The sequence below is a fragment of the Mobula birostris genome, chromosome 6 (genome assembly GCF_030028105.1).
Source record: "Mobula birostris isolate sMobBir1 chromosome 6, sMobBir1.hap1, whole genome shotgun sequence".
In the NCBI taxonomy this organism is placed as follows: Eukaryota; Metazoa; Chordata; class Chondrichthyes; order Myliobatiformes; family Myliobatidae; genus Mobula; species Mobula birostris.
The window spans coordinates 38,593,676-38,612,535 of NC_092375.1; the positions used below are offsets into that span (position 1 = coordinate 38,593,676).

The 18,860-nt window shown below is 41.1% G+C and overlaps 1 protein-coding gene across 1 annotated transcript in view; it reads right to left on the minus strand.

Moving 5' to 3' along the window:
* The window catches only part of LOC140198961 (immunoglobulin-like domain-containing receptor 1), a 54,495-nt gene that overhangs the window by 13,751 nt on the left and 21,884 nt on the right, over positions 1–18,860 (minus strand). Inside the window, exons 3-4 of the mRNA XM_072260271.1 lie at positions 14,716–14,865; positions 8,238–8,357 (exon numbers count right to left, since the gene is read on the minus strand). Coding sequence (XP_072116372.1) covers positions 8,238–8,357; positions 14,716–14,865 — 270 coding nt within the window. The remainder of the gene's footprint in view (positions 1–8,237; positions 8,358–14,715; positions 14,866–18,860) is intronic.

Below are 18,860 nucleotides of genomic sequence, written 5' to 3' on the forward strand. Positions count from 1 at the left end.
CTCTGAGTGGAGGCCTGTGACTAGTGGTGTGCCACAGGGATCAGTGCTGGGTCCATTGTTATTTGTCATCTATATCAATGATCTGGATGATAATGTGGTAAATTGGATCAGCAAGTTTGCTGATGATACAAAGATTGGAGGTGTAGTAGACAGTGAGGAAGGTTTTCAGAGCCTGCAGAGGGACTTGGACCAGCTGGAAAAATGGGCTGAAAAACGGCAGATGGAGTTTAATACTGACAAGTGTGAGGTATTGCACGTTGGAAGAACAAACCAACGTAGAACATACAGGGTTAATGGTAAGGCACTGAGGAGTGCAGTGGAACAGAGGGATCTGGGAATACAGATACAAAATTCCCTAAAAGTGTCGTCACAGGTAGATAGGGTCGTAAAGAGAGCTTTTGGTACATTGGCCTTTATTAACCGAAGTATTGAGTATAAGAGCTGGAATGTTATGATGAGGTTGTATAAGGCATTGGTGAGGCCGAATCTGGAGTATTGTGTTCAGTTTTGGTCACCAAATTACAGGAAGGATATAAATAAGGTTAAAAGAGTGCAGAGAAGGTTTACAAGGATGTTGCCGGGACTTGAGAAACTCAGTTACAGAGAAAGGTTGAATAGGTTAGGACTTTATTCCCTGGAGCGTAGAAGAATGAGGGGAGATTTGATAGAGGTATATAAAATTATGATACGTATAGATAGAGTGAATGCAAGCAGGCTTTTTCCACTGAGGCAAGGGGAGAAAAAAACCAGAGGACATGGGTTAAGGGTGAGGGGGGAAAAGTTTAAAGGGAACATTAGGGGGGGGCTTCTTCACACAGAGAGTGGTGGGAGTATGGAATGAGCTGCCAGACGAGGTGGTAAATGCGGGTTCTTTTTTAACATTTAAGAATAAGTTGGACAGATACATGGATGGGAGGTGTATGGAGGGATATGGTCCGTGTGCAGGTCAGTGGGACGAAGCAGAAAACAGTTCGGCACAGCCAAGAAGGGCCAAGGGGCCTGTTTCTGTGCTGTAGTTTCTATGGTTCTATCTGTCTTCTAGCCAAACTTGCTTTTAACTGGCCAGCTAATAATTTACCTGATTTGTCTCCATGTATATAAAATTGGCTTTTGCATTTAAAAAGTTGCTGTTCAATGGGAAAAGTCAAAAGCAAATCACGTTGTGCTTGGAGTTCCACCCTTTCCTTAAAGAGATCTTTACTGGGCATTACCGAATAGAGTTTATCTATTTCTTTAATCCTATTAGTGATCAGCAAAAGTTCCACCTTAGTTTTCCTTCTTAAGCCTACTAAATATGAAATTATCTGTCCCTTCAGAAAAGATTTCATTGTATCCCAAGTAACCAAATTTGACATTCCCTCAGTTGTACTCAATTCAAAAACTAGAGAAAATTTGTTCTTCAATAAAATTTACAAAAGTTGAATCTTGCAACAATGAAATATTAAATCTCCACTGAGGTATGTGAATATTATCAGAGAATTCCAAAGTTAGTTTCATAGGTGCATGATCTGACAATGCAATCACATCATAGGCACACTCAAGAACAGAGGGCACCAATTGTGTATCCAAGAAAAAATAATCAATTCTTGAATATTTATGGATACATGTGAAAAAAAAAAGAATCTTTATCTTTTGGAAATTGAAATCTCCAAATATCAACCAGACTGTATTCTAATAAAGAAGAACTAATACAAATCGCAGCTTTATTAGGAAGTGATGGATTGGTGGATGATCTGTCAATCAACAGGTTAAGACAACAGTTAAAGTCACCGCCCATAATCAACTTATATTCACTTAAATTTGGCAATACACAAAATAGTTTCTTAAAAAATTCAGGGCTATCTATATTAGGTGCATATACACATACCAAAGCCACCTTTTGACCACACAACAAACCAGTAACAATTAAATATCTTCCAATTAAATCAGTACAGTATTAAAATGAAGAAAAGGGATTTTAGAATTAATAAAAATAGATACCCTTCTTATTTTATTTACTGATAAAGAATGAAATAAGGGTCCCTTCCAAAATTTAAAAAAGCGATTTTCATCTTGTCTACGGTCTTTCGGCATAAATCTCTGGGGCAAAATCTTCCACTATACGAATCTTAACTTCATTATAGATTAGCTTATCCCTTTTCCTTACATTCCGAAGAATAGCTTCTTTGGTTGTAAAATAATGCAAACAGAGACGTGGTTTAATTTCGGCTGATGGTTTATTCGGTCGGCTCTGTCCAATATCGGACAGGCTTCAAGAATGTCACTAAAAAGTGAATATAACATGTTCGAAAAAAACTTTAGTGGCTCACCGGTTTCCGAATTTTCATGCAAACCCTGTATACGTAGATTCATCCTGTGATTTCTGCTTTCCAAATCAATCGTTTTCTTCTTAATTCTTGATAATTCCGAAGTATTCTCATTAATTTTCTTTTCCATAGAAGACATCCTCAAATCCTGTTCCTTAATAGATTGATCCATTAATTCACATTCCCTTTCAATTCTGTGAGTACTCTGCTTAAGCGTCTTGATATCTATCTTCCAAATTCTTCAACGGCTCCTGAATAGCAATGATGGTTTTTTCAAACAATTCATTAGCTTTCGTCAATTTATCCACTTTGGCATCCAATGTACCGATCTGCACATTACTAGCTTCTATTAAAGAGAGCATTCTTCCAATTTCTCTGTTGCGGCTCAGGAAGAGTTTTGCCATTCTGTAATTCGGTTCCAGCCACCGTAATTAATTCGTAAAATCCTTCAGCAAATATAATAAATCTTCAAACTTGAAACGGATAAACAGTGGAAAGTAAGTTGTGAAAGATGGAGCTTAGACAGAAAAACGTCTTACTCCATACGCTGCCAAATGGAGATTCCGCCCATTGTGGATTTTGAGGTGTGTTTAGGATCATTATCCTGTTGTAGATGCCATCCTCTTTTCACCTTCAGCTTTTTTCCAGACGGTGTGATGTTTGCTTCCAGAATTTGCTGGTATTTAATTGAATTCATTCTTCCCTCTACCAGTAACACTGGTTGCAACACAAGCCGAAAGCATGATCCATCCACCCCCCCCGTGCTTAAGAGTTGGAGAAGTGTTCTTTTCATGAAATTCTGCATCCTTTTTTCTCCAAGCATACCTTTGCTCATTGCGGCCAAGAAGTTCTATTTTAACTTCATCAGTCCACAGGACTTGTTTCCAAAATGCATCAGGCTTGTTTAGATGTTGCTTTGCAAACTTCTGACGCTGAATTTTGTGGTGAGGCCACAGGAAAGGTTTTCTTCTGATGACTCTTTCATTAAGGTCATATTTGTGCAAGTGTCGCTGCACAGTACAACAGTGCACCATCACTCCAGAGTCTGCTAAATCTCCCTGAAGGTCTTTTGCAGTCAAACGGGGGTTTTGATTTGCCCTTCTAGCAATCCTATCAGCAGTTCTCTCGGAAAGTTTTCTCAGTCTTCCAGACCTCAACTTGACCTCCACCATTCCTGTTAACTGCCACTTCTTAATTACATTACGAATTGAGGAAACTGCTACCTGAAAACGCTTTGCTATCTTCTTACAGCCTTCTCCTGCTTTGTGGGTATCATTTAATTTTCAGAGTGCTAGGCAGCTGCTTAAAGGAGCCCATGGCTGTTGATTGTTGGGACAAGGTATGAGGAGTCAGGGTATTTATAAAGCTTTGAAATTTGCATCACCTGGCTTCTCCTAAGGATGACTGTGAACAAACCATGGCCTTTCAAGTTAATTAAGGTCTGAGACCTTGGTAAAAGTTATCTGAGAGCTGAAATCTCTTGGGGTGCCCAAACTTTTGCATGGTGCTCCTTTCCTTTTTTTTCCCACTCTAAAATTGTACAAAACAATATACTAATCTTGCTTAAAATGTTGAAAAGAATGTTTCATCTTTAACTTTATGACTTTTGACCGGGGTGCCCAAACTTTTGCATGCCACTGTACATCCCAAAGAGGAATAGGCATTCTAAAGGAAAGATGACACAACCAAAGCTAACAAGAGAAGTCAAAACTAACATAAAAGCCAGAGAGAGTGCATATAATAGAGAAAGAATTAGTGGGAAGTTAGAGGATTGGGAAGCTTTTAAAAACCAACAGAAGACAACTAAAAAAGTCATTAAGAAGGTAACGATTGAATATAAAAGTAATTTAGCCAATAATATTAAAGAGGATACCAAAAGTTTCTTCATTTACATAAAATGTAAAAAAGATGCAAGAGTGGATATCGGACCACTGAGAAAAGATGCTGGAGAGGTAGTAATGGGGGACAACAAAATACTGGGTGAACAGAATAAGTATTTTGCATCACTCTTCACTGTGGAAAGCACTAGCAGTATGGTGGAAGTTCCAGGTATCAAGAGGCATGAAGTGTGTGAAGTTACCATAACTAGACAGAAATTTCTTAGAAAATTGAAAATTCTGAAGGTAGGTAAGTCAGCTAGACCAGAAAGTTTACAGCCCAGAGTTCTGAAAGTGCTGACTGAAGAGATTGTGGAGGCATTAGTAATGATCTTTCAAGATCTCACTAGATTTTGGAATGATTCCAAAAGACTGGAAAATTGCAAATGTCATTTCACTCTTCAAGAAGGGTGAGAGGCAGATGAAAGGAAACCATAAGCCAGTTAGTCTGACCTCTGTAGTTGGGAAGATGCCGGAGTCGATTATTAAAGATGAGGTCTTAGGGTACTGGAGGCATATGAGAAAATAGGCAATAGTCATCATGGTTTTCTCAAGGGAAAGTACAGACTGACAAATTTCAGCAAGGCATTGATAAGGTACCCCATGCAAGGCTTATTGAGAAAGTAAGGAGGCATGGGGTCCAAGGGGACCTTGTTTTGTGGATCCAGAATTGGCTTGTTCACAGAAGGCAAAGAGTGGTTGTAGACTGGTCATATTCTGCAAGGAGATCGGTGACCAGTGGCGTACCTCGGGGATCTGTTCTGGGACCCCTTCTCTTCATGATTTTTATAAATGACCTGGATGAGGAAGTGGAGGGGATGGGTTAGTTAATTTGCTGATGACACAAAGGTTGGGGCTGTTGTGGATAGTGTGGAAGGCTGTCAGAGGTTACAGCAGGACATCGATAGGATGCAAAACTGGGCTGAGAAGTGGCAAATGAAGTTCAAGCCAGATAAGTGTGAGGTGGTTCATTTTGGTAGGTCAAATATGATGGCAGAATATAGTATTAATGGTAAGATTCTTGGCAGCATGGAGGATCTGAGGGATCTTGGGGTCCAAGTCCATAGAACACTCAAAGCTGCTGAGCAGGTTGACTCTGTGGTTAAGAAGGCATACGGTGTATGGTCTTCATCAGCCGTGGGATTGAGTTGGAGTACTATGCTCAATTCTGGTCACCTCACTACAGGAAGGATGTGGAAACTATAGAAGGGGTGCAGAGGATATTGACAAGGATGTTGCCTGGATTGGAGAGCATGCCTTATGAGAATAGGTTGAGCGAACTTGGCCTTTTCTCCTCAGATGATGAGAGGTATCGACCATGTGGACAGTCAGAGGCTTTTTCCCAGGCCTGAAATGGCTAACATGAGAGGGCACAGTTTTAAGGTGCTTGGAAGTAGGTACAGAGGTGATGTCAGAGGTAATTTTTTTTTTAATGCAGAGAGTGATGAGTGCGTGGAATGGGCTGCCAGTGACGGTGGTGGAGGTGGATACAATAGGGTCTTTTAAGAGACTCCTGGATTGGTAGAAAAACAGAGGGCTATGGGTAACTTTGGGTAATTTCTAAGTAAGTACACGGTCGGCACAGCACTGTGGGCTGAAGGGCCTGTATTGTGCTGTAGGTTTTCTATGTTTCTAAATCTGTTGGGATTCTTTGAAGAAATAACAAGCAGGATAGAGAAAGGCGAATTGGTTGATATTCCATACTTGGTTTTTCAGAAGACCTTTGCCAAGGTGCCATACATGACGCTGCTTAATAAGCTACAAGTCCATGATATTACAGGAAAAATTCTTGCAGGGATATTGCAGTGGCTGATTGGCTGGAGGCAAAGAATGGGAATAAAGGGAGCCTTTTATGACTCTCTGCCATTGACTAGTGGTGTTCCACAGGGGTCTGTGTTGGGACCGATTCTTTTTACGTTTAACGTCAATGATTTGGATGATAGAATTCACGGCTTTGTTGCAGTTTGCAGATGATATGAAGATTGGTGGAGGGGCAGGTAGTGTTGAGGAAGTAGAGGGGCTACAGAAGAACTTAAACAGATGGACAAAGAGTGGATGTAGAGAGGATGTTTTCCATGGTGGGAGAGTCTAAGACAAGAGGACACAGCCTCAGAATATGGTGGAGAAGACTCAATAGGCCAAATGGCCTGAATGTGCTCCTATATCTTATGGTCTTATTGTCTTAAATGGGTTCTATGAGTGTTTCATCAGGTTCTTCACTCATGTTAGTCATCTTTCAACTCGCTCCTTCTTCTTCTTCCAAAACTCCTGCACTCTCGCGAAAATGGCTACCCCACAATCCCGCTAGAATGTTCCAGGGCATCTTATTGGACAAAATGTTAACAAGACAAATCTTGTTGGCTAATTCAACAAACCTAACTTATCAATCAGCTGAATTATTCAATTGTGTAATGTAATAAAAAGGACCACATTGCATTTTGAGAAAATCTGCAGAATATAAAATACCCAACAGCATAACGGTATTAATACAATAAAGCATGGTCTTCAATCGGGGTATTACATAGACAATCAGATTTAAAGATCAATAAACACATAGTCAAAGAGCTGAGGAGGAGAAGTAGAAAGTAAAGGAGATGAATTCACTGAATTCAGATACTGAAAGGAATAAGGAGAAGGAAAAAAATCATTGAAAGAGGGAGAAATAAAAATGTTAAGACTTTTTTTTGTTTAAGATAATTTTCAAAACTCCTAAAACAAACCAGAACTTTATGAAAAGAAACCTGAAACTTGTGATAAAATCTCAAAATATGAGGATGGTCTCATCTTGGCACAGAGGAGGTCATGGACTGACATGTCGGAATGGGAATGGGAATTAAAATGTTTGGCCATCAGGAAGTCCTGCTTGTGGTGGATGGTGCTGCGGTGCTTGACGAAGTGCACCCCTAATTCACGACGGGTCTCACCAATGTAGAGGAGGCTGCATCGGGTGCATTGGATACAAGAGACATTTTTGTATTAGGGCATTCTATAGATCTCTACCAAGCTGGGTTTGATCTATAGTACAAACGCAAACTCTGAAAATTTGATGCATTTCAGTAATGAAGCATTAGTAAAATCTCAGTCTTACTAATGATGATGTGACAGCAACATTTGGATATTCACATTTACCTGCTTTCACCAGTATCCTTAATCAACTACAGACAACAAGCCCCACTGACCGTCTATTCATTGGGTTTATAGAGACAGTTACCCAAACTATCCAGATTTTTGTACTATTTGGCTTTCTGGCAATTATTGAAAAAATTGCAATTTGATTGGTAATTTCAAAGTCTATAGTAATATACACTTGTACATGTATATACAGGTGCAATGAAAAACTTACCCACAGCAGAATCACGGGCACATAGTGGTAAACTCTCTTTCCACCTATTCTAGTTGTATTCAATGAAAGATCTGCAGTCAACCACGTTGACTTTTTCAGATAATTTTATCAATGTAATTTTACAAAGATGTTGCCTGGATTGGAGAGCATGCCTTATGAGAATAGGTTGAGTGAATTCGGCCTTTTCTCCTTGGAGCGACAGAGGATGAGAGGTGACCTGATAGAGGTGTATAAGATGATGAGAGGCACTGATCGTGTGGATAGTCAGAGGCTTTTTCCCGGGGCTGAAATAGCTAACACGAAAGGGCACAGTTTTAAGATGTTTGGAAGTCGGTACAGGGGAGATATCAGGAGTAAGTGTTTTTTTTTTTTTTTTTTTTTTTTTACGCAGTGATGAGAGCTTGGAATGGGCTGCCAGTGACGATAGTGGAGGCAGACACAATACGGTCTTTTAAAAGACTCCTGGATAGGTACATGGAGCTGAGAAAAATAGAGGGCTATATGTAACCTTAGGTAATTTCTAAGGTAAGTACATGTTCAGCGCAGCATCGTGGGCCGAAGGGCCTGTATTGTGCTATAGGTTTCCTATGTTTCTGTGTTTCTCTACATAATATTTATCATCTTGCAGATCTCCTAAATGAAATGAATTAGGTGTACAAATGCATAAACAGCACTTAACATATGTGGAATTTAAACAATTTAAAAACATACGTAAAACTATAAGTCGAACTTCTTTGTCAGAGTCCCCTGTCGTATCACCTGGTGCCTCAACAGTACAGAAATAAACACCGTGGTCCCACCACATCACCTCACTGATCCACAAGTCAGCTCCTTTAAAGCAAACATATACAAGTTAGCCACAAAGGATGTAGAATAATATAGTGACAATAACAATTGAATTCAGTTTTGGTCTCCAAATTTGAGGAAGGACATTCTTGCTATTGAGGGAGTGCAGCAGAGGTTGACGTGGTTAATTCCTGGGATGGCGGGACTGTCATATGTTGAAAGATTGGAGCGACTGGGCTTGTATACACTAGAATTTAGAAGGATGAGAGGGGATCTGATTGAAACATATTAAGGGATTGGACACGCTAGAGGCAGGAAAGATGTTCCCGATGTTGGGGAAGTCCAGAATCACAGGCCACAATTTGAGAATAAGGGGTAGGCCATTTAGAACCGAGTTGAGGAAAATTTTTTTCACCCAGAGAGTTGTGGATCTGTGGAATGCTCTGCCTCAGAAGGCAGTGGAAGCCAATTCTCTGGATGCTTTCAAGAAAGAGTTAGATAGAGCTCTTAATGATAGCGGAGTCAAGGGATATGGGGAGAAGGCAGGAACGGGGTACTGATTGTGGATAATCAGCCATGATCACAGTGAATGGTGGTGCTGGCTCGAAGGGCTGAATGGCCTACTCCTGCACCTATTGTCTGTTGTCTATAATTCAAAACAAAGATTCTCAAACATATTCTACTGAGCCCTGAACTAGTAACAATAATCTAGTTACTCTGCTTGAGTGGTGCTAGAACGTGGGAGTCTACTTAAAATCTAGTCACATTTTAAAGCAAGTTGCTCATCACCTGGTCCTGGTTAAACTGAGCAATAGTTTTCCAGTTCAAGTGATAACTGCGGCTTGATAACACAGGCTACAATCTCCAGAGTTTCTCTTAGTTTTATTAAAGAAATTAACACAACTCGTGCAGCACTGCTCCAAGATAATCTTGCATCTTCAATGAAGTTAAAAGTTTACCTACAAATCTGGCCTGTCCCCAAGTTTTCTGACTCAGAGAAATTTAAGCATTTACCAATTGTAATATTCTGATCATTTAAAAGGCTAGATTTTCAGCAAGTCCAGTGTGGTCTGATATTGGTGTTGATAGGGAACTGGGTGTCCATTGAGAATTTACATTTAGATACATTATGCAATTAGGAGTGCACACTGCATGTGACATCAATCCTGTTACAAGGTCTTGACCTCAAGCATCAACGGTTCCTCTGCCCCCTCCCAACCACCACCACTGCTGCTGCATGACCCACTGAGTTCTTCCAGCAGGATTTGTTCTTGCTCTGGATTCCAGCGTCGGCAGTCTCTTCATCTCTGTACGTTGGCCTTTATTCCAAGGTGAACCAAGTGCAAGAATGGGGACATCGCTCTGGTGTGTCTGCAGGAATACTGTACATAGGTCTGATCTCTTAATATAGAAAGAACACTACTGCATTTGAGAAAGCGTAGTAGATGCATTAAAAGAGATTCCTGACATAGAACTTACCACTGAGAGGTCAAGCAGATTGAATCAATACTCCCTAAATTTAAAGAATGAGTAATGATTTCACTGAAACGATTGTAACGTTTTATAGCATTTGACAGGGTAGATGTAGAGATAATGTTCTCCTTGGATGGGTTTCTAGAAACTGAAATCAATTATCAACATCAGGAGATGGGCAGATAGGAGAGAAAAAAGGGAAGACATTTGTTCACCTGTAGGGTAGAGAATCTTCGCTATTCAAATGCTCAGTTGCTGAGTATATACAAGAAAGAGTTTTAAATTATAAACAGAATTAAAAGATATAGGGTAGGGCAGGAAATGTTTTCTGAGATAAAAGATCAGCGGTGATTTCATTGAATGTCAAAGCAGAGAAAGGGAATGAATAGCTTACACCTCCCTCCGTTTCACACATCTTTATTCATGTTTAGTTGGAATATGGCAAGCTTAAAAGCCAGCACTATGTTCATCTTCAGTGCTCTCACCCAGCTTTCATTCAAAAGTTTGATTCTAAAGCATGTCTAGAATATCACAGATCTAAGTCTTGCACTTAAAGCAAGATATGCAAAATTTGCAATATCATGTTATTGCACCATGCATCTCCTTCATCCAATGATAGTTGTTACGAATTGTGATGCACAGAGGCCTCATGAAGATGTAGACTGTAAAACCACACCATGGCAAATAGCACAAAGTGGGAAAAGGTGAATTTATACAATCCAGTGAGGAAGAAATTCTGAATTAAAAAGAACTGAGAAATTAAGAAATGTTGATGTTCAAATGGACCCAGCTGTCCTTTTACATTGAAATTTAAAAAGCACGTGCAGTAGACAACTGGGTATGAAAATTGCTTTAATGTCAAAGTACGAAAGTAAGATTTACTTCAATCATACAGGGTCATCAGGAGACCAAGCTTGGAAATAGTGTGCATATTGGCATTCTAACATGAAAAAGGATATATTTGGTTCTTGGGATGTCATTCCATATTAGAAAAGAGGGAATAAGTGAGGAATTTTCAACCCTGAGGGCAGTGGAGGCTCAGTTGTTGAGTTCATTCAAAACAAAGGCTGATAGATTTCATGATATTAACGAACCAAGTAATATGTAGATAGGGCAGGAAAATGCAGAGGATCATAAGACCATAAGACAAAGGAGCAGAAGTAGGCCATTCAGCCCATCGAGTCTGCTCCACCATTTTATCATGAGCTGATCCATTTTATCCTATTTAGTCCCACTGCCCCGCCTTCTCACCATAACCTTTGATGCCCTGGCTACTCAGATACCTATCAATCCCTGCCTTAAATACACCCAATGACTTGGCCTCCACTGCTGCCCGTGGCAACAAATTCCATAGATTCACCACCCTCTGACTAAAAAAATTTTTTCGCATTTCTGTTCTGAAAGGGCGCCCTTCAATCCTGAAGTCATCTCCTCTCATACTAGACTCCCCCATCATGGGAAACAACTTTGCCACATCCACTCTGTCCATGCCTTTTAACATTCGAAATATTTCTATGAGGTCTCCCCTCATTCTTAACTCCAATGAATACAGTCCAAGAGCAGACAAACGTTCCTCATATGTTAACCTTCTCATTCCCGGAATCATTCTAGTGAATCTTCTCTGTACCCTCTCCAACGTCAGCACATCCTTTCTTAAATAAGGAGACCAAAACTGCCCACAGTACTCCAAGTGAGGTCTCACCAGCGCCTTATAGAGCCTCAACATCACATCCCTGCTCCTATACTCTATTCCTCTAGAAATGAATGCCAACATTGCATTCGCCTTCTTCTCTACCGACTCAACCTGGAGGTTAACTTCAAGGGAATCCTGTACGAGGACTCCCAAGTCCCGCTGCATCTCAGAACTTTGAATTCTTTCTCCATTTAAATAATAGTCTGCCCGTTTATTTTTTCTGCCAAAGTGCATAACCATACACTTTCCAACATTGTACTTCATTTGCCACTTCTCTGCCCATTCTTCCAATCTATCCAAGTCTCTCTGCAGACTCTCCGTTTCCTCAGCACTACCGGCCCCTCCACCTATCTTCGTATCGTCAGCAAACTTAGCCACAAAGCCATCTATTCCATACTCCAAATCATTGATGTACAATGTAAAAAGAAGCGGCCCCAACACTGATCCCTGTGGAACACCACTGGTAACCGGCAGCCAACCAGAATAGGATCCCTTTATTCCCACTCTCTGTTTCCTGCCAATCAGCCAATGCTCTATCCATGTATGTAACTTTCCTGTAATTCCATGGGCTCTTATCTTGTTAAGCAGCCTCATGTGTGGCACCTTGTCAAAGGCCTTCTGAAAATCCAAATGTACAACATCCACTGCATCTCCCTTGTCTAGCCTACTGGTAATTTCCTCAAAAAATTGTAATAGGTTTGTCAGGCAGGATTTTCCTTTAAGGAATCCATGCTGAGTTCTGCCTATCTTGTCATATGCCTCCAGGTACTCTGTAACCTCATCCTTGACAATCGACTCCAACAACTTCTCAACCACCGACGTCAAGCTAACAGGTCTATAATTTCCTTTTTGCTTCCTTGCCCCCTTCTTAAATAGCGGAGTGACATTTGCAATCTTCCAGTCTTCCGGAACCATGCCAGAATCTATCGACTTTTGAAAGAATATCGCTAATGCCTCCGCAATCTCCACAGCTACTTCCTTCAGAACATGAGGGTGCATTCCATCTGGTCCAGGAGATTTATCGACCTTTAGCCTATTCAGCTTCCTGAGTACTTTCTCTGTCGTAATTGTGACTGCGCACACTTCTCTTCCCTGCCACCCTTGAGTGTCCGGTATCCTGCTGTCTTCCTCAGTGAAGACTGATGCAAAATACTTGTTCAGTTCCTCTGCCATCTCCTCATCTCCCATTACAATTTCTCCAGTATCATTTTCTATCGGTCCTATATCTACTCTCACCTGTCTTTTACTCTTTATATACTTGTAAAAGCTTTTAGTATCCTCTTTGATATTATTTGCTAGTTTCCTTTCATAGTTCATCTTTTCTCTCTTAATGACCGTCTTGGTTTCCTTTTGTAAGGTTTTAAAGACTTCCCAATCCTCTGTCTTCCCACGAATTTTTGCTTTCTTGTATGCCCTCTCCTTAGCTTTAACTTTGGCTTTGACTTCTCTTGTCAACCACGGTTGCATCCTTTTTCCACTCGAAAATTTCTTCTTTTTTGGAATATACCTGTCTTGCACATTCCTCATTTCTCGCATAAACTCCAGCCACTGCTGCTCTGCCGTCTTTCCCGCCAGTGTCTCTTTCCAGTCAACTTTGGCCAGTTCCTCTCTCATGCCACTGTAGTTTCCTTTACTCCACTGAAACACCGACACATCAGATTTCGGCTTCTCTTTTTCTAATTTCACAGTGAACTCAATCATGTTATGATCACTGCCTCCAAAGGGTTCTTTCACCTCAATCTCTCCAATCACCTCCGGTTCATTACACAATACCCAATCCAGTACAGCCGATCCCCTAGTGGGCTCAACAACAAGCTGTTCTAAAAAGCCATCTCAAGATCAGCAGGATCTTATGGAGCCATACAACAATACAGCATAGATACAGACTCTCCATGCTGACCACAATGACCACTCAGCTAGTCTCTGAGTTCCTCCAGCATTTTGAGTTTGTTCCTAACTGCCTACTTTTGGCCCATATATCTCGAAGGCCTGATCTTCCATGTACCTAACCAAGTGGTTCTAAATAAAACTATAGTACCTGCACAAAACACTTCCTCTGGCAGCTCATTCCATATGCTCACACCCTCTGCATGAAAAACTTGCTCCTCGAGTCCCTTTTAAATCATGAACCCTATACCGATCCCCGTACATTCATACTTTGGACTTCCTTATCTTGGGGAAAGGACTGTTACCATCCACCATATCTATGCCTCTCATAATTGTAAACACTTCATCAGATTGCCCCCTCATTCTCTTATGTTGCAAGGAATAAAAACCTAGCCTGGCCCACTTCCCCCGTAACTTAGGTTCTCAGATCCTGGCAACATCTTCGCAAAACTTCTCTGTTCTCTTTCCAGTTTAACCGTGCATCTCCGTGCAACGTGCACAGGATGGACTGAACTGTACGTAGTACTCCAAGTGTAGCCTTACCAAAGGCTTATACAACTGTAACATAATGTCCCAACTCAGTACTCTGACGGTTAAAGGCCAGTGTGCTAAATGCCCTTCTCACCACTCTGTTCACTTGTATTGCTTCTTTCAACAAACTATGCACTTGTACTCCTGCACCCTCAGCTCCATTACAATCCCCAGTGCCCTACCATTCATTGTACAAGTCCTACACTGATTTGACTGTCCAAAATGCATTACCTCACACTTATCTGTATTGAAATTCATTTGCCACTCCTTGGCCTACTTAGTTTACTGACCAAGATCCTTCCAGAATCTACAATTCTTCTTAGCTATTAATAACAGCCTTCAACCACTACCCTCTGCTTCCTACCTTGCTGAGTGGTGGTGCAGACTCAAGGGACCAAATTCTCTATTCTTATGCAATCCATATACTTTGACCCAAATTTAAAAGGTTTTGGTATTTGCATCAATGGGATCAGGATTTTTACAATTCCAGCTGTAAGATTTTGAACATGTCTAGCATGCAAATCTCTAGACTGTCCCCAGAAGGACATTTATGCCAGCGAACAGTATCATAATATTATCACTGTGCACATGTAATCAACATTTTCCTTGCACCAGATGATCAAGTATTAAAATGAAGAACAGCAGAAAAAGCAACAACACCAAAGAGAATTAAGAGGCAATAACTTACATCATGGATAATAAAATTCTAAAACCAGTTTTTCAAAAGAGGAACTGAATACTTCTGCTGGAAAAGGAGAAATACTGAGAACAGATTGCCTTTATATAGCCTATATTTATTGGTGTCAATGTGATGCTTACTGTTCTGAATGGTGATCTTCCTCTGTCTATATTCGTTCCCCAGTATGGGCTCATTCTGGCCCCGTTTCTGAATTACAATTCGCACCTGTCGCTGATCATCTTGGCAATCATTGGTTGGATCTTGACCCATACTCAACATAGCAATGTACGCTGCGAGAAAGACTCAAATTAATTCTTGTGCACTTTCATGTATTATACATAATCATATAATTTTATATAGTATACAAAAATAAATATTATACCATTCTACTGTATTTCACAAATAGACAAACATTTTCAGACCTGTTTTACTTCTATTATGTTCTTTAATTCCTGATTTTTCCTATAAATAAAACGATTTCTCCTGCTATCTTGCCCACTGAAGGTAATTACTGAGATTCTTGCTGGTAGCCTGTGGCATTTTAGAAATACTGAAACATAGTCACCAAAGGTGCCACCATCAGAAGCTGCAGCTGCTGATCTCTTTGTGCAAAACAGTTTCATTAACACATTCTTTTTCATGTTTAAGTTTAATTATCATTCAACCATACACGATTACCCATGAATATAGCCAAACGAAAGTGTTTGTCCTGAGCCAAGGTGCAAAACACATTACCAATAGCACATACTATATAAAATAGCATTAAGCATAGTCACATAAAAATATATTGCCCAAGTTCCTCAGTGACATATCCTGAAAATTGATGGTGCATGAGTATTGTTGGCAAGAACAAGTAGTTCTCAGCAGATAATCAAGACGTGCATGGAAGCGATCTACCCTGTCTTCCACTGAGTGAACACTGGACGACAGTAGTGATGGTAGGGGTCAGCCCTGAATGCCACATCACACTGCCTCCAGTGTCTCCCCTCCTGGATTGCTGCAATGGGCAAGCCCTCGGCAGAAGAAGAGATGAATGGGTACAGAGAACATCTTCCAATCCTATGTTATATCTTTGTAATGATTTGATGCCATTCTTTACCAGCAGAGCCACACTGCCCCCTCTACCTACCTTCCTATCCCTCTGATACAATGTGTAACCATGGACATTCAGCTCCCAACTACAAGCATCCTTCAGTGATGGCCACAACGTCATACTCTACAATCTGTAAAAATGCAACAAGATCATCCACCTCATTTGTTATACTCTGTGCAATGAGATATAACACTTTGAGTAATGTATTTGCTACCTTTTTTGATTCTACGTCCCTAATGCACTGATACTCACCCTTACTGGCTGCAATTTCGTCCTATTATTGACTTCCCTTCGTGACAATCTGACTGCACGCTATCTTTGCTTTTTTACCATTCATCCAAACCTGCATCCCCTTCACTCCGGTTCCTAGCCCCCAGTTAAATTAGCTTACTCTCCCCGACAGCTTTAACAAATCTGCCCATGAGATTATTGGTCCCCCTCGAGTTCAAATGCAACGTGGCCCTTTTGTACAGGTCATACATCCCGTAGACTATAAGACCATAACACATAGGAGCAGAAGTAGGCCATTCGGCCCATCGAGTCCACTCTGCCATTCAATCATGGGCTGATCCAATTCTTCCAGTCATCCCCACTCCCCTGCCTTCTCCCCATCCCCTTTGATCCTGTGGCTAATCAAAGAGATCCCCCAATGATCCAACAACCTGAAACCCTGCTCCCTGCAGCAGCTTCTCAGGCATGCATTCATCTGCCAAATCATTCCATTTCTACCCTCACTGGCACATGACACAGGTAGCAATCCAGAAATTACTACCCAAGAAGTCCTGCTTCTCAGTTTTCTGCACACGACCTCTCTGCTTTTCCTTCCTATGTCGTCGGTACCAATATGTACCAAGACATCTGGCTGCTCCCCTTCCTCCTCCAAAATGTTGTGGATATGATCAAAGACATCCCTGACCCTGGCAGCTGGGAGGCAACATACCACCTGGGTGTCCCATTCATGTCCACAGAATCTGTCTGTTCCTCTGACTATTGCCCCACATTACAACTGCTCCCCTCTCCTCTCTCTTTCCATTTTGAACCATGGAGCTATGACCAGTAACTTGGTCTCTGTGGAATTCCTCTGGGAGGTCATCGCCCCACAATAGTATCCAAAACTGTATATTTATTATCGAGGGGAATAGCCACGGGGTGCCCTGCACCAACCGCATATTCACCGTCCTATTCCTACTCCTGAATAATGGTGTACTCCCATGTCTGCACACGAGAGGGTGCTGTTGGATTATCTAACTCAGGGGTCCCCAACCATTTTTGCATTGCGGACCGGTCCGTTGTGTTTACCCCGAGAAAGACAACAATGACCATGAAGCCTTGCGTGGGCATCAGTGCGCATGCGTGTATGTGCCATTTTTCCCGTTTTCAGCGATTCTGTTTCGGGGGTGGGGGGGTGTTAATCACGACCGGAATATAGGTGATAAGTGGCTAAAACACTCAATTTCCTTTCTGAAAGGGTTTATCTAACGAACTTAATATTAAACGCATAGCTCATATTTTCCTCGCATGAATATAGTGATGTCAATTATCAGGGGAGGACAGGGGAGCTTGAAGTAAGTGTTGAACAAACTTCCAGTAGAAGTGGCAGAAGAAGGTTCGATATTATCACTTAAAGAAAAATTGGATACGTATATGGACAGGAAAGGAATGGAGGGTTATGGGCTGAGTGCAGGTCGGTGAGACTAGGTGAGAGTAGCGTTCAGCACAGACTGGAAGGGCAGAGATGGCCTGTTTCCATGCTGTAATTGTTATATGGTTATATAAGTCAATAGCATCATAACATTTTAAGTAACGTCTGGATACTAAACACACAGCACATATTTTCCCCGTATGAACATATAAAATCATTGCAATACACCAATATCGCTGAATCAGTGGGAACCCTCTTCTTGTTTCTGTGCAACAAGACGGTCCCATCGAGGGGTGACGGGAGACAGCGATACTCGAAGGGGGTTCCTTATGTCCAGTCTATTCCGCAATTTAGTTTTCGTTGCATTCATTGCAGAGATATGTTGGAAATGGAAGCAACATTTTCAGTACTTTCATGACGATCTCAGGATATTTAGCCTTGACTTTGACCCAGAATGCCGGCAGCGATGTTATGTCAAACATACTTTTCAGCCCACCGTCATTTGCAAGCTTGAGGAGTTGATCTCCTTCCCGCGCTGACATGGATGACGGGTGCGTTCAAGTTCCAACAGTGTGTGACAGGGAATGAGGAAAGATGCAGCTGACTTATAGCGTTTCCTCGTGGCCCGGTAGCGCATGCTTTGCGGCCCGGTACCGGTCCGCGGCCCGGTGGTTGGGGACCACTGTTTTATGAAATATGTGTAGACGTGTTAGGGAAGCGAGAGGGAAATTTATTCAGTATAATATAGTACACAGATATAATTGGACACCAACTAGACTCTACAAAATGGGGATTGTTGATAATAATTTATGCTGGAAATGTAAAAATGAGGTGGGCACATATTTTCACATGATTTGGGAGTGTTCCATGGTTCGTCCATTTCGGTGTAAAGTTCTCGATTTGTTGGGGAATTGGTCGGGTTCCACACTGCCCTTGTGCCCACGGCTTTGTCTCCTGGGTGATCAGACAATGATACCTAATGTAAACAATGACAGGTTCACTATTTTAAAGGGGGGGTCTCATCACAGTTGCAAGAACTATATTGCAAAACGGATAAAAACCCAGATGTCCCACTGTGAAGGAATGGACTGAGGAAATGATTAAGATTTCATCATATGAACACATGTTGGGAAGAAGTAACAGTGAGGGAAAAGTGCAAGACATGTAGGATCAATTTTGGTTGTACGTTAATTTAAAATTAAATAAGAAATTCTTTCTGTCTCTAAATTTTATTTGTTTTCCTGTCATGGGATGGCTGTGTAAATATGCTGTACTGTATCTGCTCTGTGATATGCTGTGCTGCTTTGTAAAATAATAATAATAATAAAAATTTGAATTTAAAAAAAAAGCTGTCTTTGAGCTTGGTGGTACATGCTTTCAGGTTTTTGTACCTTTTCAGCTGAGTAGTTCACATGTATTTCGAGCCAGCACTCTAAATAGCAGTAGGGCTTGGTTAAAACACTGGTCAAAATTTGACTAGCTTTGACACTCATAAAAACTTGCATAAAATGTATAAAGTATCAAGGTTACCAGAGATCTTTCCCTGATGA